The sequence below is a fragment of the Myotis myotis genome, unplaced genomic scaffold (assembly GCF_014108235.1).
Source record: "Myotis myotis isolate mMyoMyo1 unplaced genomic scaffold, mMyoMyo1.p scaffold_m19_p_4, whole genome shotgun sequence".
Lineage (NCBI taxonomy): Eukaryota > Metazoa > Chordata > Mammalia > Chiroptera > Vespertilionidae > Myotis > Myotis myotis.
Genome location: NW_023416346.1, coordinates 96,124,011 through 96,145,199, shown reverse-complemented (window position 1 = coordinate 96,145,199; position 21,189 = coordinate 96,124,011). Strand labels below are relative to the sequence as shown.

At 40.2% G+C, this 21,189-nt stretch overlaps 1 protein-coding gene across 1 annotated transcript in view; it reads right to left on the bottom strand.

Moving 5' to 3' along the window:
• Positions 1 to 21,189, bottom strand: part of ATP7A (ATPase copper transporting alpha) — a 177,202-nt gene that overhangs the window by 74,796 nt on the left and 81,217 nt on the right. Inside the window, exons 3-4 of the mRNA XM_036304686.1 lie at positions 6,806 to 7,295; positions 5,561 to 6,286 (exon numbers count right to left, since the gene is read on the bottom strand). Of these exons, the coding sequence (XP_036160579.1) occupies positions 5,561 to 6,286; positions 6,806 to 7,295 (1,216 nt within the window). The remainder of the gene's footprint in view (positions 1 to 5,560; positions 6,287 to 6,805; positions 7,296 to 21,189) is intronic.

The window sequence follows — 21,189 nt, the reverse complement described above, 5'->3', positions numbered from 1 at the left end:
GACCCCAAAGGTCCTCCCCTGCCGGCCTGATCTCGCCCCTAGCTGTCTCTGCCTGCCTGATCACCCCAACTGCCCTCCCCTGCCGACCTGGTCGCCCCCAACTGTCCTCCCTGACGGCCTGATCGCGCCCCCAACAGCCCTCCCCTGCTGGCCTGATCTCACCCCCAAATGCCCTCCCCTGCTGGTCTGATCTCACCCCCCAACTGCCCTCCCCTGCCGGCCTGGTTGCCCCCAACTACCCTCCCCTGCTGGCCTGATCTTGCCCCCAAAGGTCCTCCCCTGCGGCCTGATCTCGCCCCCAAATGCCCTCCTCTGCCAGCCTGGTCACCCCCAACTTCCCTCACCTGCCAGCCTGATCTCACCCCCAACTTCCCTCCCCTGCTGGCCTGATCTCCCCTAATGGCCTCTGCCTCGGCCCCCACCACCATGGCTTTGTCCAGAAGGAAGTCGGATGTCCAAAAGATGGCCGGTCGACCTGGTCTAATTAGCATATTACCCTTTTATTAGTATAGATTATATAGAATAGGATTGCTTAAGTGGGAGAGGGGAGCCTTTTTCAGCAGGAGGAGATGCTCTTGGCAGACAAAAATACATAATCCGTATATCTGGACTGATGGCCAGCCATATGCACTATACTGCCAAGCTGGTCATTAAAAAATTGAACCTGCCGAAACCGGTTTGGCTCAGTGGATAGAGCGTCGGCCTGCGGACTGAAAGGTCCCAGGTTCGATTCCGGTCGAGGGCATGTACCTGGGTTGCGGGCACATCCCCGGTGGGGGATGTGCAGGAGGCGGCTGGTCGATGTTTCTCTCTCATCGATGTTTCTGACTATCTCTCTCCTTTCCTCTCTGTAAAAAATCAATAAAATATATATATAAAAAAAAAAAATTGAACCGCTTTCTTACACATTACACCAAACAGCTGTTGCCCTTAAAACCCCTCCTCAGCCCTCACCTTAGGTTCTGCCTTCACAGTTCACCCAGATTAAGTTCTGATTGGTCAGTTTCTATGCCAGTCAGCATCAAAAGCTCCACCTCCTAGGCAGCTATTGGCTCCTCGCACTTCACCCAGATTTGGTTCTGATTGGTCAGTTTCTATGCCAGTCAGCGTCTCCGGGCCTATCTCTGCGCCTGATCAGAGATGTGGGGCTGATCAGCAGCCCCCACAGAGGCCCAGAGAGAAAGAGAGGCACGGCTGCTGGCCAGGCCCGGAGAGAAAGAGAGAGGCAAGGGCTGATCAACAGCTGCCACAGAGGCTACAGATCAGACCCTGCTTCTCTCTCCAGGCCTGATCCACAGCCCCCTCTGCAGTCAGTGCTGGGTCGCCACGGCAACCCAGCACTGACTGTAGTACTGACTTCTGGTCGGTCAAGCCTTCGGTCATTTTGGACGTTACAGACCCTGGGTTTTTATATAGGGATGATTACAGAACATTTCATCCCAAAGCAACAGCAGAATATACATTCATCTCAAGTACATGGAACATTCTGAAAGATAGACCATGTGTTAGGACACAAACTAAACCTTAATAAATTCAAGAAGATTGAAATCATATCAAGCATTTTCTCTGCCTGTCTGACCACAATGGTATAAAACTAAAAATCAATTAAAATAAAAAAACTGAAAAAAATTCTAATACTTGGAGGCTAAATAAAATATTAAATAACGAATGGGTTAACAATGAGATCAAGGAAGATATCAAAATCTTCATGGAAACAAATGAAAATGAACACACAACAACCCAAAACCTATGGGACAACCTGAAAGCAGTCCTGAGAAGGAAGTTCATAGCATTATAAATCTGCCTCAAGAAGCCAGAAATATCTCAACTAAATAATCTAATCCTACACTTAAAAGGAGTAGAAAAAGAACAACAAACAAAGCTCAGAGTAAGTAGAAGGAATAAAATAATAAAGATTAGAGCAAAAATAAATGACAGAAACAAAATAATAAATAATACAAATGATCAATAAAAGTAAGAGGTGGTACTTTGAAAGATAAAGAAGATTGACAAACCTTTAACCAGACTCATCACGAAAAAAAGAGAGAGGTCCCAAATAAATAAAATCAGAAATGACAGGAGAAGTAACAACAAATACCATTGAAATACAAAGGATTGCAAGAAAATACTATGAACAACTATATGCTAAAACACTAGACAACCTGGGTGAAATGGATACATTCCTAGAAACACACAATCTTCCCAAACTAAGCCAGGAAGAATCAGAAAAACTGAACAGACCAATTACAACTAATAAAATCAAAACATTAATTTTAAAAAAAAAACTCACAGCAAACAAAACTCTTGGATGGGATGGCTTCACAGCCAAATTTTATCAAATATTCAAGAAAGAACTAACACCCATCCTTCTCAAACTATTCCAAAAAATTCAAGAGGAGGGAAGACTATCAAGCTCTTTTTTCGAGGCCAGTATTATCCTAATTCCAATACCAGATAAAGGCACTACAATGAAAAAAAATTGTTATCCCTGATGAACATAGATGCTAAAGTCCTCAACAAAATATTAGCAAGCCAGATCCAGCAATACATTAAAAAGATCAGCCCTAGATGGTTTTGCTCAGTGGATAGAGTGTCAGCCTGCGGACCTAAGGGTCCTGGGTTCGATTCCAATTAAGGACACATGCCCAGGTTGCAGGCTCGATCCCCAGTGGGGGGGCATGCAGGAGGCAGCCGATGGATGATTCTCCCTCATCACTGATGTTCCTATCTCTCTCTTCTTCTCCCTTCCTCTCTAAAATCAATAAAAATATATTTTTTAAAAAAAGATCATACACCATAATCAAGTGAAATTTATTCTGGGGATGCAAGGTTGGTACAATATCCAAAAAACAATAAGCGTTATACTTCATATAATCAAAATGAAGGATAAAAATCACAAGATCATATCAATAGATGCAGAAAAGGCATTAGATAAAATCCAGCACCCATTTTTGATAGAAACTCTCAGCAAAATGGGACTAGAAGGATCATACCTCAATATAATAAAGGCCATATATGACAAACCCACAACCAATATCATACTCAATGGGCAAAAACTAAAAGCATTCCCTTAAGATCAAGAAGAAGATAGGGATGTCCACTTTCACCAGTTTTATTCAACATAGTACTAGAAGTCCTAGCCACAGCAATCAGAAGAAGAAGAAATAAAAGGCATCCAAATTGGAAAAGGGAAAGTAAAACTGTTATTACTCGCAGGTGACGTAATTTTGTATGTAAAAACCCCTGAAGAGTCCACCAAAAACTACTAGATCTAATAAAAGAATTCGGCAAAGTAGCAGGATACAAAATTAATACTCAGTAGTTGGTGGCATTTTTATACACCAACAATGAACTATCACAAAGATTAATTAAGAAAAGAATCCGCACTAGCTGGTGTAGCTCAGTTGGAGTATCGTCCCATGTACCGAAGGGTTGCAGGTTCAATTCCTGATCAGGACACACATGCAAGTTTCATCCCCTATTGGGCACATATAGGAAGTAAACTATCAATGTTTCTCTCTCTCCATCTCCCTTTCTCTCTCTCTCTCTCTCTCTCTCTCTCTCTCTCTCTCTCTCTCTCTCTCAAAAAAAAAAAAATCCCATTTACTACTGCAACAACAAAAATAAGGTACCTTGGAATAAATTTAGCCAAGGGGGTAAAAGACCTGTACACAGAAAATTATAAGATACTGAAGAAAGAAACTGAGGAATATATAAATAAGTAGGGGCATATAACTTGTCCATGGATGAGAAAAAATAACATCATTAAAATATCCATCACACCCAAAGCAATCTACAGATTCAATGCAATTCCTATTAAAATACCAATGGCATACCTCACAGATTTTGAACAAATATTCCAAACATTTATATGAAACCAAGAAAGACTCCAAATAGCCTCAACAATCTTGAGAAACAAGAATAAAGTTAGAGGTATCATACTACCTGATATCAAACTATAGTACAAGGCTATATTAATCAAAACAGCATGGTACTACATAAGAACCTCAGATTCTGTTCCATTGACCAGAATAAGGGACCCAGAATAAATTGACCTTTATGGTCAATTAATATTTAACGAGATGCAAGAGCATACAATGGGGTAAAGAAAGTTTCTTCAATAAATAGTGTTGGCAAAATTTGACAGATACTTGCCAAAAAAGATAAACTACACCACCAACTTACACCATACACAAGAATAAATTCAAAATGGATTAAAAATTTAAATGTAAGTCACAAACCCATAAAAATCCTAGAAGAAAACATAGGCAGTAAATTTTCAGGCATTTCTTTTAGCAATATTTTTGCAAATATATCTAGTCAGGAGAAGGAAACAAAGGAAAATATTAAAAATGGGACTACATAAAACTTAAAAGCTTTTGTACAACAAAAAAAACCCATCAACAAAATGAAAAGGAAACCCACTGAATGGGAGAACATATTTGCCACTGATACATCTGATAAGGGGTTAATTTCTAAAATATATAAAGAACTTATACTATTCAACACCAAGAAGAAGAAAAAACAATTTAAAAAATGGGCAAAGAACATGAATAGACACTTCTTGAAAGAGAACATAGTGATGGCCAATACGCATGAAAAAATGCTTAACATCAGAGAAATGCAAATTAAAATTACAATGAGATATCACCTCATACCTGTCAGAATGGCTATCGTCAATAAATCAATGAACAAGTGCTGGAGAGTATATGGAGAAAAGGGAACTCTTGTGTACTGCTGGTGAGAATTCAGATTGGTGCAGCCACTTAGAAAAACAGTATGGAGTTTCCTCAAAAAATAAAAAATGGAACTGCCTTTTGATTCAGTGATTCCACTTCTGGAAATGTCTGAAAAAACCTAGAACACTAACTCAAAAGAATATATACATCCCTATGTTCATTGCAGCATTATTTACAATAGCCAAGATCTAAAACAGCTCAGGTAGTCAGCAGTAGATGAGAGGGTAAAAAACTCTGGTACATTTACACAGTGAAATACTAAAAGGAAATCTTACCTTTTGCTACAGCATGGATGGACTCAGACAGTAGTATGTTAAGTGAAATAAGTCAGTCAGAGAAAGACAAATACCATATGATCTCACTTATATGTGGAATCTAATAAACAAAACAAACTGATGAAAAAATAGAAACAGGAGCCTGGATACATGGAACAGACCAGAGAGCTGTCAGAGAGGAGCAGGACTGGGCAGCTATATGAAAGAAGGTGAAGGGATTAAGCACAAAAAGTGTGTGTATGTGTGTGTGTGTGTGTGTGTGTGTGTGGTATATATAAAACATACAGAAACAGAAAACAATATGGTGATAGAGGGAAAAGGGCGTAGGGACTAGGTTTGGTGGTCAATGGGGGGAAGGGAACAGGAACATAAAGAGACTTTGCTTGGGGCAGTGGGCACCCAATCCTGTGTGCAGATGGTGTTTTGTTGAGTTGTACACTTGAAACCTGTTTGATTTTGTGAACCAATGTCACCCCAATAATTCAATAAAAAACAAAATAAATAAATAAAATAAATGAAAAATAAAAGAAAAAAGTGATAAATTACCTGACAAGGTAGCATCAAATCCCATGTCTTCTATAGCTTTTCTCAAAGTTTCTGGAGAGGTCAGTAGAGGATCATATTCAACAGTTCCATTGGCATTTGCAAGGGATACTAGTATGGATTTTACACCTGCCTTCTTTGATATGACACCTTCAATAGACTGCACACATGAATTACAAGTCATGCCATCAATGTTTATCACAGTTTCTTGAGTCAGAGGCTGGCTAACTATGTTCAAAGGAATCTTTTGAAGAGATGAGCTGGAGGGAGAGTTTAAGGTACTCTCAGCTCCACTTATAATACTAACTCTGTATTGTCCTGGTGATACGGCCTCTATTGCTTTTCTCAGAGTTTCTGGAGTGACTAAGCTTGCATTGTATTTTACTACAGCAGATCTATTCTCTAAAGAAACCACTATGCTGCTTACATATTGGAGTGTAGATAAAGCACTTTCAATATTTGACACACATGATTTACAATGCATGCCATCTATGATGAAAGTGACTGTGGAATCATTGGTATATGATGGATTCCTTTGCTGTGATCCTTCTGAGAATTTGACTGGTGTGTTTTTTAGACGTTCTATATCAATACTTCCCAATCTGAGGTATTTGGGCTGCTTTTTGACGAATGCTGGAAAGCCCGCAGCTTCAATCTGCTTTTTTATTTCCTCTACTGTGATAAGATGAGGTTGATAAACAACAGTAGCTTCTTGGTTGTCCAGGGAGACTAATTAATAAAAAGAAAAACAATTATTTAATTCAATTATCCTTGGGCTACTTCAGAAAACATTCTGTAGACCAAATCAATACCACACAAAATTGTTTCTCTCTCATTGTTGTTATTATCCTTTGTTAAAACAATTATTTTCTTTTCAGAAAATGTTATTGACATATACTGGAAAAAGTAAAAGATATGACCACTGTATCTATGGTCTCCAAGTTTCTGCATGCCTGAGTAGAAATATTAGTTATAAAGAAAACCCCAGGCATGTTGCATTAAGAACTCTGAACTCCATGAATCACCACCCCAACTGCCTTTTCTGCTAGTTCAAGACTCATGTAATTTTTAATCATTAGTTTTACTGATAATAATCCTGGGAATACACTATACCTCAGATTTCAATGAAGCAATAAGCATTCCAGTCCCACAGATTCAAATCCCATGCTTAAGAATAAAGCAGAAAGTTAAAACGCCAAGCAGAAAACTGAGCCTTACAAAATAAACAAATAACACCTGATGTATTACCTTTAATTCGCTGAACACCTTGTAATTTCCCTATCTTTCCTTCAATGGTGCTAGTGCATGAATGGCAGGTCATCCCTTCCACTTTCATCTTCAGCATGACTTCACCGGCTTGAGCCATACTATAATCTTCACAAGTTCCTGACTTTTTCTCCAGAGTTCCAGTATCTAAACTGAGATCCGGAACTAGCTCTATTATCTGATTGGCATTCACTAAAGAAGGAATTATTGTCACCACTGCAGTTCTTTGCTGAGGGGAAATTTTAATATCTGTGACACCCTTGGTCTTGAGCAATGTACTTTGGATATGGTCCCATGGTGGAGTCGGTGAAGCAATGGCACTTAGAAACACAGTGTTGGTTAAAACAGGGAAAGGGTTAGGATTGTGAAGAATAGCATCAAAGCCCATGTCATCAATAGCTTCCTGTAGGGTCTTTGGAGTCTGTAGTTTAGGGTCATAAATAATAGTTGCAGTTTTTTCTTCCAGTGAAACCTTTGGAGGGAAATTTTAGAAGTCAGTTTAATTAAATTACATGACATAGAACCTAAAAACAATCATTGCACACCACATTTTAAAATGAAAAAAAATAGTATAATCTACTAGTAATGAAGTTTCTCTACTACTTCTCAACACTACTATTATCTTTGGAAAGAAACACAAATGTCTTGTGTACCTACAGGAATGGTAAAGTTATATGTAGGTGTACATGACTCAGGTACTGATCATCCCTTTGAAACATACTCATAGACAAACACACCCTAGACCTACTACCATGACTGTGTGCATCTCTTTGGTTGATATATTACAAAAATTTATAATGTAGTCACTCACTCTCTCAGACACACGTACACTGGGTTGGAAATCAGAAGATCTGAGTTCCAGTATCACTTCTCCACCTAGTAGCCAACCATACCCATTAGTTCTACCATCTGAAAAATGGGAACTATGCCCTATTGTCTTCCGGGTTGTTATAAGGATCAGATGAGTAAACAGATAGGAAAGCAGTTCTTTGCCGCAGCGAATAATATAAAAGTAAACATTGAACGACTAATATTTATCAAGAACTTATTATATGTGCCAAGAACTGGGATTCTCAGGATACAAAGCTGAGTATGACATAGTCACAGGAAACAATACTAGAAGAGAGAATAGAGAAAATGGACAGCCATTCATTCCTGAAAATATGGCTTCTTAGCAGTGATAATACCAGAATGTTATAAGACAAACAGAAATCAACAAGGATATATGAGGCAGGAAATTCCAGACATATGGATGCACAAAAGTAGAGAAATATGACAGGCTGAAGAATTAAGCAACTGCTTTATTATAGGGCCTCTTGTATGCCAATAATAGTTTAAAATTTATCCTATCTATAATAATAAAAGCATAATATGCTAATTAGACCAGACATCCTTCCGGATGACCTTCTGGATGAAGCTGGGGCTGCGAGGGAAGCCTGGATCCCGGTTCCTGCTGGCGGCCAGAGGGAAGCCCAGGTCCCAGGTGACGGAGGGAAGCTAGTGCCGGCAGCTGGGGGAAGGAAGGCCTACTCTTGCATGAATTTTGTGCATAGGGCCTCTAGTAGGTGATAAAGAGCGATGGAAAAGTTAAGCAGGGGGGTGACATGATCATATTTGCATTTTAGAGAAGAATCATTTTGGAGGTACTGTGGAAGATTATGTTGGGGTGGAATGGAGTGACATGGGAGAATGGGAGATCAGTTAGGAGGCTATTGTAATTGCAATAATGGTACAACAGAAATCTGAATTAAGGCATGAATGCTGGGGGTAAAGAAAAAAGGGGCAGTGCCAAGATAAAGTTTAGGAGGGCAATACCTAGTAAAGAGAGTATAGAGAGTAAAGGAGATGAGTAAGATGACTTAAAGGTTTCTGGCTTGGGCCAGTGGATATCAGAGAGAGGAGGAAAACTGGAGGAGGTTGAGAGGTTGTAGTGGAGAGAAAAAAGATGAATTTAGTTTTAGACCTGTTGATTTTGAGTGGTAATAAGGTATTAATGTTCTAATGGCTGTTAAAATATGGGCACTATTATCATTATTATTGGTTCCTACTAAAAAGCTTTGTTCCATAAAATAAAAACAACCCCAAAAATATAATTAAAAGTAATTCAGAGTAGGAAATCTCATTTTAAATCAGCTACAATAGTTATATAGTTAAATTTTCCACTTATTTGAATATATCATATTTTATCTCTCCTTTAGCTTCTCCCTCATCATTGATGTTTCTATCTCCCTCTCCCTCTCCCTTCCTCTCTGAAATCAATAAAAAATATATGGGGGAAAAAAGCTGCAGAATAGCCCTAGCCAGTTTGACTCAGTGGATAGAGCCTCAGCCTGCAGCCTGAAGGGTTCTGGGTTCAATTCCAGTCAAGGACACATGCCCAGGTTGTGGGCTCGATCCCCAGTAGGGGGTATGGAGGAGGCAGCGGATCAATGATTCTCTCTCATCATTGATGTTTCTATCTCTCTCTCTCTTCCTCTCTGAAATAAATAAATATATATATACATACACACACACACATACATATACATACACACACATACTGCAGAATAGCCACACCACATATAGTTTGGACATATATTTTGAAAGAGATTCAATATAAACATAGCCACTATAAAATGAAGGCTTTTGTGTCTTTAAAGAGATTTTCTTTTAAACTCTAATATCACCAGCCTGAGGCCAAATAATTTTCTAAGAAAATTACTTTAAAAACTTAAACATTTAAGCTAAAGGGGATGACAGAGATCAGATGAGGGATGGAGAAAGAGTCACCATAAAGGGGCAGCACAAGGGAGTTTTGGGTGGTGATGGGACTGTGCTATCCTGGTTGTGGTGGTAATTAAATGAATCTATATTTGTGTTAAAATTCAAGAAACTAAAAAAAAATTATAGAACTATACACCAAAAAGAAGTCAATTTTATTGAATGATAATTTTAAACATATATTAAATAAGATTAAAAATTCAGTTCCTCAGTTTCAATAGCCATATTTCAAGTGTTCAATGGCCAATGTAGCTAGTAGCTGCCATACAGGACAGGTTAGATATAGCACATTTCCATCATTGCAGAAAGTTCCATTGGACAGTATCACTCTAGGTACTAATCTTTCTGATAAAGTACTAAAATTTTAAAAAAGGAAGGGGGATTCTTTTCCTTTGATGATTAAATACATTGTACCATGTATCTATTAAAGAAGACCTGGTTTTGAGACTTTTAAATTTTTTATTTTTTTAATTAAATTTATTGGAGTAACAGTTAATATCATTATATAGGTTTCAGGTGTGCAACTTTATAATACTACATCATCTGTATATTTTATCATGTGCTCACCACCCAAAGTTTAGTCTCCTTCTATCACTGTACATTTTTATTGTCACCTTAAACCCCTTTACCCTCTTCATCATCCTCCCACCCCTTGAGCTAATTTTCCCCCTAAAAATGTCAATTTATCAACGTACCCAATGAGAAATTATTCTCAAAGCTGATTTTTTAAAAGCAAAATTTACTTTGTCACTAGATGTTTTTCTGCACTCTCTACTGCTTCAGCCTATCTTCTATTGATAAAAAGATGTAAGAAAATAAGGAAACTGTATATATAAAATACTATATAAAAACTTTTATTACCCTATGTTTTTTTCATGCTGCAGATTGGAAAACATTTCCTTATTTAGTAATTTCTATGTGTGTGTTTTAAAACAAGCAACCACACTTACACACAAAAATGTTCCCCTTGTTCCCTTTTGCAGTAATAGCACTCAACTTTTCCTCTGAATGTTAGATATCAAAGAGACTTTTCAAGCCTAAGATCTCAAAGGAAACAAAAACAAGCAACTCCTTTTTTCTATTAAGAGAAAATTCATATAATGATTATCACAAAACTGTTCCGGATGCCAAATCCTTGAGCAGGAAGCTAAAATAGCATTTATTTATTCAACAAATATTGACTGCATGCTTATTATATGCCTGGCACTGTGCTAGCTGCTAACTATACAGTAGTGAACAAAAACAGGTACAGACTCCATAGAGTCAGAAACTGCTTGTAGCAGTCTGATTCTGGTTCTGTCCAGCTGTCCTTTCACATGATCACCACCCACGAAAACCACCTCTGCCTATTCCCCACATTGTTCCAAAGTTCAGCTTGTCTTTTTCTCAGAACTTTTCATTAGGGACCAAAGCTTTTATTTTTATTTTCAGAGGAACAATTTTCCCATTATATCAATAGTTCCTTTGAAAATAAACATACAACAAAAAAAGGAGACATATGTACTACTATTTGTAATACTTTAAACAAGAAAATAAAAATTTGAGAAAAAAGAAAAAAAAAAGAAAAGAAACATACAACAGTCTACAAATAATGAATGTGGTTCATAGAAAGAACTCAAGGGGGAGGACTAGTCACTGTATTTAGATGAAGGCAGGAGTGGGAGAGTAGAAAAGAAATTAAATGTTCTCTGTGCCCTCAATAACATTAATAGGGATGTAGAGAATACTAACTGTCCACACAGATGGCAAAGATCCATTATTTTAATGCATAAGGTGTTCTTTATATATTGAAATGTCTAAAATATGAAATTCAGGCATAGTATACTTTGTCTATATTTGATTTCTGTACAATTTGCATAAATATTGAAAGTCTGTATCAGCTATTCTCAAGCACGTAGGAAAAATCACCCTAATTCCAAGAGCTGCAGTATCTTGAGGTACTGGACCAGATAATCCCTTTTAGCTCTACTCCTATATAATAAAAGCCTAATATGCTATGTGTCCAGTAGTCCAGTGATGCATTCAACCAATCAAAGCATAATATGCTAATGATATGCTAAGGCCACTCAACCACTTGCTATGACGTGCACTGACTACCAGGGGACAGACAGTTAACTGGTTGACCAGTCACTACGACGTGCACTGACCACCAGGGGGTAGATGCTCTTGTGGGAAACAGTTTATTGCCTTCACTATCTAATAAGCATAGATAGAGACACCCCCCCCCCTGACCCGAAGGCTGGGTGCCTTTGAAGCCCTAGCAAAGATTGGAGCTAGGTGCCACCTCTGTCCAGACAGTGGTAGCTGAAACTACTCCCCCATTTATTATTATGTAAATCCTTGCTGATGGGCTAGTCTGCCTATTGCAGGGGGTCACCTGCCTAAGGGCTATGCTATGCGTGCATCCCAGAATCAATAAAAGCTTGGTGAGGCCTGAGCACGAGAGGAAGTCCTTCGGGACTTGCCCGCCTGGTCCCCCAATATTGCAAAATTATCTCGTGTCTTTTTCTCTCATTTGTTGTGCGGCTCCTCTTTCAGATACTGAACCCTACTCCACACAGGACGTGGAGGGAGTCTTACTCGACATCTGGCGGCCAACGGGTAATCTGGAAGTGCGGGCCTCGCTGGAGCAAGAAAAGGAAGTTTTTACCGAAAAGGTGTGGAAAACTCACCGAAAAAAGGTGAGGGGAATTCTACCACACGCAATGCCCAGGATCAACTACAGAAGCCCGGGTCTGTAAGTACACTGGGAATGTTTTCTTAACCAGGCTAACAAACGGGGGCAGGATTTGGCTTTAAAAAAGTAGATTCGGCTTTAAAAAGGTATATTTAGCTTTTAAAAACTAAGAAGCTGCCAAAACCGGTTTGGCTCAGTGGATAGAGCGTCGGCCTGCGGACTGAAAGGTCCCAGGTTCGATTCCGGTCAAGGGCATGTACCTGGGTTGCGGGCATATCCCCAGTAGGAGATGTGCAGGAGGCAGCTGATCGATGTTTCTCTCTCATCGATGTTTCTAACTCTCTATCTCTCTCCCTTCCTCTCTGTAAAAAATCAATAAAGTATATTTAAAAAAAAAAAAAAAATAAGAAGATTTATTATAGGATTTTGATTTGCATGTTTAAAATGTAAAAATTTTAGAAGGTAATCTTTTACAGTTCTTTGCGTGTTATTATAGAACATAACCTTTGTTTTTCTTGAGAAAGGTACTCTTTTAGATCAGGCTGAAAAAAATAGTGCCATGGTCATCTTAATGTGTTTTCTTATCTTAATTTGTATTTGGAATCTATCTGTAATAAGAAATGAAACCCCGTTGCCGAATCTCTCTCTGGTTCAGAGAGATTCAAAGGTGGCAGGAGAGCGCAGAGCAATAAGCTCTCCCGCAATGAGATTACTTAATGTTCTGTTTAAGAATTACCTGAGAACATGTCGGGAAGTGCAAAGTCTAGCCAAGGTCACCTTGGGTGCTAGCTATTACTTTGGAAAGCGAAAAGGGAAAAAAAAAATTTTTAAATCTGTTTTTCTATTAAGCATGACTTTGGGAACAAATACACCATCTGAGTCATTTGCTGAAACTTCCCCCAAAGCAGGATGTGGGGGAAAGGAAGGAAAGAAGCTCACGTGGTCATCCAATATGGACGTCACTCCCCAAGAAAGCCACTTTTGCCGAAACCGGTTAGGCTCAGTGGATAGAGCGTTGGCCTGTGGACTGAAAGGTCCCAGGTTCGATTCCGGTCAAGGGCATGTGGCTGGGTTGTAGGCACATCCCCGGTGGGGGATGTGCAGGAGGCAGCTGGTCGATGTTTCTCTCTCATCGATGTTTCTGACTCTCTATCTCTCTCCCTTCCTCTCTGTAAAAAATCAATAAAATATATTTTTTTTAAAAAAAGAAAGCCACTTTTTCGCCTCATCTTCGCCATCTTTATCCTTTTATTCCAGCTAATGACTTAAAGCTTTTACAAATTCATAAATGCATACGGGATTTCTGTGCACATGTAAAGGGAAAAGGCCAGTTTAAAAACGAGTGTGCATAGTTTTGAGCTGAACTTGACCTTTTGCTGTGTACAGAATAAAAACCCGAGACTGTTTTGTGCAGCCACTATGGAAGACAGTATGGAGTTTCCTCAAAAAACTAAAAATGGAACTCCCATTTGACCCTGTGATCTCATTTCTAGGAATATATCCCAAGAAAGCAGAAACACCAATCAGAAATAATATATTCACCCATATGTTCATAGCAGCACAATTCACCATAGCTAAGATCTGGAAACAGCCTAAGTGCCCATCAGTAGATGAATGGATTAGAAAACTGTGGTACATCTACATGATGGAATACTATGCTGCTCTAAAAAGGAAGGAACTCTTACCATTTGCAACATCATGGATGGAACTGGAGAGCATTATGCTAAGTGAAATAAGCCAGTCAATGAAGGAAAAATACCACACGATCTCACTCATTCATGGATAATAGAGACCATTATAAACTTTTGAACAATAATAGATACAGAGGCAGAGCTGCCTCAAACAGATTGTCAAACTGCAGTGGGAAGGCCGGGGAGGGTTGGGGGGCAGGAGGTAGGGGGGTAAGAGATCAACTAAAGGACTTGTATGCATGCATATAAGCATAACCAATGGACATAAGACACTGGGGGATAGGGGAGGCTAGGGGACTGTCTAGGGCGGGGGGGTAAAATGGACACATATGTAATACCCTTTGTAATACTTTAAGCAATAAATTAAAAAAAAAAATGGCCGAGATGAACCTGACAAAGAAATACAGGCTGGTTTCCCAAGGCGATTTAAAGTAGCTCTTTTGAAATTTCCCGCCCTAAGGCAAGTACCACCAGGAAGTTGATAGTCAAGTTTACATGTGAATAGCTATGGGTTTGTTTCTTGACTTCCCCAGCAGGAAATTGTGACCATTTTGAAATTTAGCAGCTATGCCAAGCTTATTGGCTGGAAACTTAAAACTTTTAAGTTCAAATCATCTAAAAGTATTGAGATTTATAATACTGAAATGTTGATCTGAGTATGCCTAGTATGAAGTCTAGATGATAGAAGTTAATCTATTAATTGAAAATGCTTTATATTTTATTTGAAATGTATCCTTAAATGTAAAAGTATTGATTTGAAAAATGCTAAGTATTTAATTTGCTACCTAAGATTTAAAGCTCTGAAAGTTTAAGGCAGCTGGATCCGGCCTGTTTGAAATGAATAAAACTAAAAAAAAAAAAAAGACCGTACCCTTTTATGTAATGATGTTTACTTTGAATTTATATTAGTTCACACAAGCACTCCATCCATGCTTTTGTTCCGGCCTTCCGGTCCAGTTTAAGAACCCATTGTGGCCTTCGAGTCAAAAAGTTTGCCCACCCCTGGTTTAAGGTCTCTTTTCTTGCCATTAAAAAGTTTAAAGCTACACCCTTTTTTAATGGAGGGAGGGGTAGACACGCCCTTCCCCTAGCAAGCAGGTAGTCCAATTCCCACCAGCAGCCATCTTTAGGAATGTTAATTTGCATTTCAGTGGCTACACCTTTTGCTAGCCGACCTTCCCAGAAAAGGTCAAGTGGCCAAAAGGTGGCTCCTTTGAAATCAGCTTTCGGCCAGTAGTCATTTTTTAATACCTACAAGTTTGCTTCTCAGTTTCCCCAGGCAGAAAAAACATGGTTTAAAGTTAATTATTAGATTTTAAAATTTATTCTTAAAAATATAAAAGTGTAGTTAATCAAAGAACTGCTAATATTTGACTTGTAAGCTCTGAAAGTTTAAAGTGCAAATTGAATTGGGAGAAGTTAATTAAATATCTAATGTATAACTTGTTTTTGAAAAAATAAAATGTGTTTTCTCTTAAATGATTAGGAATTCAAAATATGTTGCTTATTGATCTGATAAAAAGAGGATTAATTTTGTGATCTCAACTGAAATTTTTAATACAAAAACCAGTTTAAACTTAATTGATATTCTTTAAAGTAATTATAAAAGGTATAAACAGCTAATGGGATTTCTGCTTGTCTGAATATAATGTTGGCCGTCTATCTTTTAGGGGTTTTGGTTTGCTCTGTCAAAGAACAGTGTAGACAGCCACCATTTTGGGCTGCGTGACTTGGCAGCTGCCATGTCAGCCACATGGCCTGCCGCTCCCCTAGGGGCTGCCATCTTGGAACAGCTAAGGCCCTTCCCTCTGACTTAGCCAATCACAAAAGGAGTGTCTGCTCACTGAGGCAGGATGGAATTTCAGGGGTGGAGTTTTAAGACGGAAATGCTGATGGGGCAGGAAGTGTGCTTGCCTCACAGATTTATTTAATACTATTTTTAAAATATTTTAATGCTTAATAAATTAGCAATCACGGTCTTAATATAATTTCAGTGGTATGATAGACCAATGTTTTGAGCAGTTGGCTTTATAAGGGCCAACAATAGAGCTCGCATTTCTTAAAAGGCTTGTAGATAGAGACATTTTTAAAAGATATCTAAAATTCTCAGTAGAACCACAGTTATACATATATCATAAACAAATTAACAGTAATTGATTCCATGGTCAAGACTAGATCCTATTATGTTAAGAACTGTTTTTAAGTGTTAAATATTTTTTAATTAGATATGTATTTGACAGTTTTTCCCGAGTGCAATATTTCAAAATATAATATGCTTGGTTGCATAAGGAATTTCTGCCAAATAAAAGAAAAAATTGATTTATTAGTAGCAATGTCTTTATTTAAACTAACAAAAGCACCACACCGCTGTATTTTAAATTAGGCTGGAGGTGGGGCAGCGTTTGCATCTCGTGTATCAAAATAAAACTTTACTAAATTTACTAATCTTTGTAAGTAATTGAATCCTAATAAAGTAAAATTCTTCTAAAAAGTTACTGAAGGCTTCCCATGATCCCTCTGTATATGCAAATAAGCCGAAAGAGAATGCTATTTAAAAACATTATTTTAAATTTAATAAAAAGGAGAAATTTTAATATTTTGAAATATCTTCCACTAATATTTACAGGATAATCTAATGATTTGCTGTTAAAATACCAAATCTGAAAATAAGTACAGTCACCATAAATGTTTAATGACTTTGACTTGGAATACATGGCCTTGCGGCACTATCAATCAACATCCAACAAGTAACCCTATAAGTTACTTGGTGTAAAAAAGAAAGATTTTTCTTTTTTAAGTTAAAGTTCTCCAAGTGTAATCCAGCAGGAGGAAGACAAGCCAGACAACCAACAGCCCAGAGACCACCTGGGGCACGGTGAAGTGAAGTATGGTAATAATTAAATTCAGGTAAAAACTATAAGTTTCATATGTCTTAGAAGGCACATTTTTCCTTTACCTGGGAAGGACAGCACAGCTATCCCAAGGTCAGGGGGCTCCAGTTAGCATGTCAACTCAGTGTTCTGGAGACCCAAAACTGTAATTTAGATAACATGCCTAAGTTCAACCTAGGTTACCTAAGCACTCTAGATAATGTGTTTACCCAAAACTGTAATTTGGATAGCATGCTGTCTCTGCTTCTGTAAATTGCTTTTTTTTGCTAACTAGGTTCCTTATTCCAAACCTTGAGACAGCCAGTTTAAAATTAAGTTGTCATGACCTAGAACAAAGAATATTCTTACATGGTATTATTCTACAAGTTTTATTAATAATTTTTGATATTTTAAAACAGCATATTGTGCATTTATCCCAAACAAATTTACAAACTATCTCTTTAAATGTTTTAAGGACATAGGGATTTATTTCCTCCTGGGAAGGCACTTAAGCATTCTGTATTGACCTCTCGACTTTTTTTTGCCAAGAGGAATCCAATTGCCTACAGCTGTTATCTGAGCTCTCCGTTCAAGCTGGGATCATGAAAAGCTGGTACCATGAATCTGTCTCTTGCCCAATGGCGTAAGCTGGGCCCTCTCTGGAGAAGAAACCTGGGTTCCCCATGATCAATGCCAGGACCCCGCCAGCAGGCGAGGGGATCCAAAGGCAGTTGCTGGGCATGGAGGCCAGAGGGACATAGGCTACCAAGGAGACAAAACTGAACCTCACATCACCCTACTTGGCCCAGAGATGGCTGGTAGTCAAAGACGGGTAAGACCCCACAGGGTGGGGCGACCTAAGACAGGCACAGTCGGAGGCCAGTAGGACAAAACTTGGGGTTCAACAGAGGTGGGACACAGATCCTCACCCCCCCAATGGTGCAGGTGCTTGAACACTCGCCCCTTCTGAGGAAGGTCTCCTGTACCCATGGCTGCTTCTTGCTTCCCATGCCCAGCCCAGATCAGGAACCAAATAACAAAAGAGATTTGTTCCAGCTGAAATCAGAATCCAGATAAATGGAGGCTTGGCTAACAGACCCTATGTCTAAATCTAGCCTAACAACAGGAATGCTCAGAGCCTTCACAAGGATGTAAAGTGATCCTTTTCATTAATATTTACAGTGTAAATTAAGATTATTGTTAAAATATTAAATTTTACAGCAAAATAGTATTCAAATTAAATTCAAGTTTTCAAATTAATTAAATTTGGCTAATTAGAGATAAGTAATTATTCAAAAAGTATTAACCAAAATTTTCATTTCGTGGTAAACATGCTATTAACCTAAAACATGTTCAGGTTCATTTTTTTGTGTGCAAAAAATTAATATTTAAAGCTATCTAGACTGCATTATAAAATTTCCAAGGAGCCTCCTAATTAAATCAAAAAAAGGGGGATAGTGGAAAAATATAGTGGAAAAATGCCATGTAAGGAAATAGATCCTGTAACTAAATTACATTTAGAGAAAAAATTTTTTTTCATTTATAATGCTAATAGCGAGACACCCAGGAAAAACACACATGATGCCAGGGTAAGCCAGGGGAAGATCATTTTAAAGAAAAAAAACCCAAGTAAGGTTTTTTTCCTTTAACCTTTGGTCGAGAATATGTTTGTATACTTTCAGAAAACAGCTTCAAAACCATATGGATTCCTGCGACAACAGATCCCAGAAAGAATTGCTCCAGACACAAAGACAAAAGAGACAGTTCAGAGATGGAGATGGTGAAGACGCCTTGCCATGCTAGCAATCAGCAGCTGTGCGTCGCTGCAGGGTGCCCAGGACCAAACCAGAGGACCTGACCTGCATTACCACCATTTGCCCACCATCCAGAACCAGCATTTCATTGCTGGCACGTACACATGAACTGTCGGACATTGAAACTTGGACTCAGAACTGTTGGACATTGATTTTGGGACTTAAACATTTTTTGTTCTTATATGTTTATTTCTGGTTTTTTAAGGAAAAAATAAGGGGGAGATGTGGGAAACAGTTTATTGCCTTCACTATCTGATAAGCATAGATAAAGAACCACCCCCCCCCCCCGAAGGCTGGGTGCCTTTGAAGCCCTAGCAAGGACTGGAGCTAGGCGCCACCTCTGTTTGTCCAGACAGTGGTAGCTGAAACTACTCCCCCATTTATTATTATGTAAATCCTTGCTGATGGGCTAGTCTGCCTATTGCAGGGGGTCACCTGCCTAAGGGCTATGCTATGGGTGCATCCCAGAATCAATAAAAGCTTGGTGAGGCCTGAGCACGAGAGGAAGTCCTTCCCCTTGAGTTGGACTTGCTCGCCTGGCCCCCAAATATTCCCAAATTATCTCTTGTCTTTTCATATTCATTTGTGTGCGGCTCTGCTTCCAGTTCCTGAACCCTGACCCACACGGGACGTGGGAAGGAAATACTCGACATGCTCTGACCAGTAGGTCAGCTTGCTGCTGGGGGGCCAGCTGATTGGGACTGAGTGAGATGGGCGTGACATGCCCTGGAGCTCTCCCGCGGTTTCTCCCCAGCTGGCCAACCTCCCACATCCCTCCCTGGCCCGGATCGTGCACTGGTGAGGTCCTTCAGCCTGCCCTGTGCCCGCTTGCAATCCAGGACCCCTTGGGGGATGTTGGAGAGACAGTTTCGGCATGATCCCACAGGCCAGGCCAAGGGACTCCACTGGTGCATGAATTCGTGCACCAGGCCTTCTAGTTTTCTATAAAAGCTAAAAACTAAGTCACTACCACTTCTTGGGTTGTCATTAGTACATTGCTCTTTTGTATTCATTCATATATATATATATATATATATATATATAATAGACAAACATGGTAATTAACCATACCTCCGCTACACTGCCCATTGGCTAATCAGGGTGATATGCAAATTAACTGCCAACCAAGATGGCAGCCGGCAGCCACGCAGCTGAAGCGAACATGAGGCTTGGTTGCCCCGGCAATGGAGGAAGCAAAGGTTCCCCGCCTGCTGCACCGGGCTCTGAGCCTGAAAGCAACAGCTCCGAAATGCAACTATGTTTCAATTATAGAAGCAAAACGAACCCCAGAGACCTGCTTTCAGACAGCCGGAATTGGAGCTGGAGCTGCAACAAAGTTTCAATTACAGAAGGTAAATAAATCCCAGGATAAAAAAAAACAAAAACAAAAAAAAGGAGAGACTGGGAGCTTCAGTTGCAGGCTTGGCCCACCTGAAAACAGCCCTCAGCCCCTCATCCAGGCTGGCCAGGCACCCCAGTGGGACCCCCACCCTGAAGGGGGTGAGGGCAGCCTGAAAACAGCCCTCAGCCCCTCATCCAAGCTGGCCAGGCACCCCCGTGGGGACCCCCACCCTGAAGGGGGTGCGGGCAGCCTGAAAACAGCCATTTGCCCCTCACCCAGGCTGGCCAGGCACCCCAGTGGGGACCCCCACCCTGAAGGGGGTGTGGGCAGCCTGAAAATAGCCATCAGCCCCTCACCCAGGCTGGCCAGGCACCCAAGCAGGACCCCCACCCTGATCCGGAGCACCATTCAAGGCAAACCAGCCGGCCCCCCCCCCGTGCACCAGGCCTTATCCTATATAGTGAAAGGGTAATATGCAAACTGACCCTAACAGCAGAAAGACTGGGAATGACTGGTCACTATGACACACACTGACCACCAGGGGGCAGATGCTCAATGCAGGAGTTGCCCCCGGTGGTCAGTGCGCTCACACATGGAGGAGCTCTGCTCAGCCGCAAGCCAGGCTGATGGCTGCCAGTACAGCGGTGGTGGTGGGAGCCTCTCCTGCCTCCTCAGCAGCGCTAAGGATGTCCGACTGCAGCTTAGGTCTGCACCCCACTGGCAAGTGGACATCCCCCGAGGGCTGCCAGGCTGCCAGAGGAATATCTGATTGCCATCTTAGGCCCAATCCCCTGGGGAATAGGCCTCAGCCAGCAGATGGTCATCCCTCGAGGGGTCCCAGACTGTGAGAGGGCACAGGCCGGGATGAAGGACCCCCACCCGAGTGCACAAATTTTTGTGCACTGGGCCTCTAGTCCTATCTAATAAAAGAGAAACATGGTAATTGGCGTACGACCGCTACCCTTCCCATTGGCTAATCAGGGCGATATGCAAATTAACTGCCAGCCAAGATGGCGGCCGGCAGACAGGGAGCTTAAACTGAACATGAGGCTTGCTTGCTTCAGTGACGGAGGACTGCAACGTTCCGCACCTGCCTTGCCGGCCTCTGAGCTTGCAGTTTAAAAAACATTGTAACAAATATAGAAGCTAAACAAAACCCCAGAAACGAGCTTTCAGAGAGCTGGGATCTCAGAGCTGGAGTTGATACAGAAT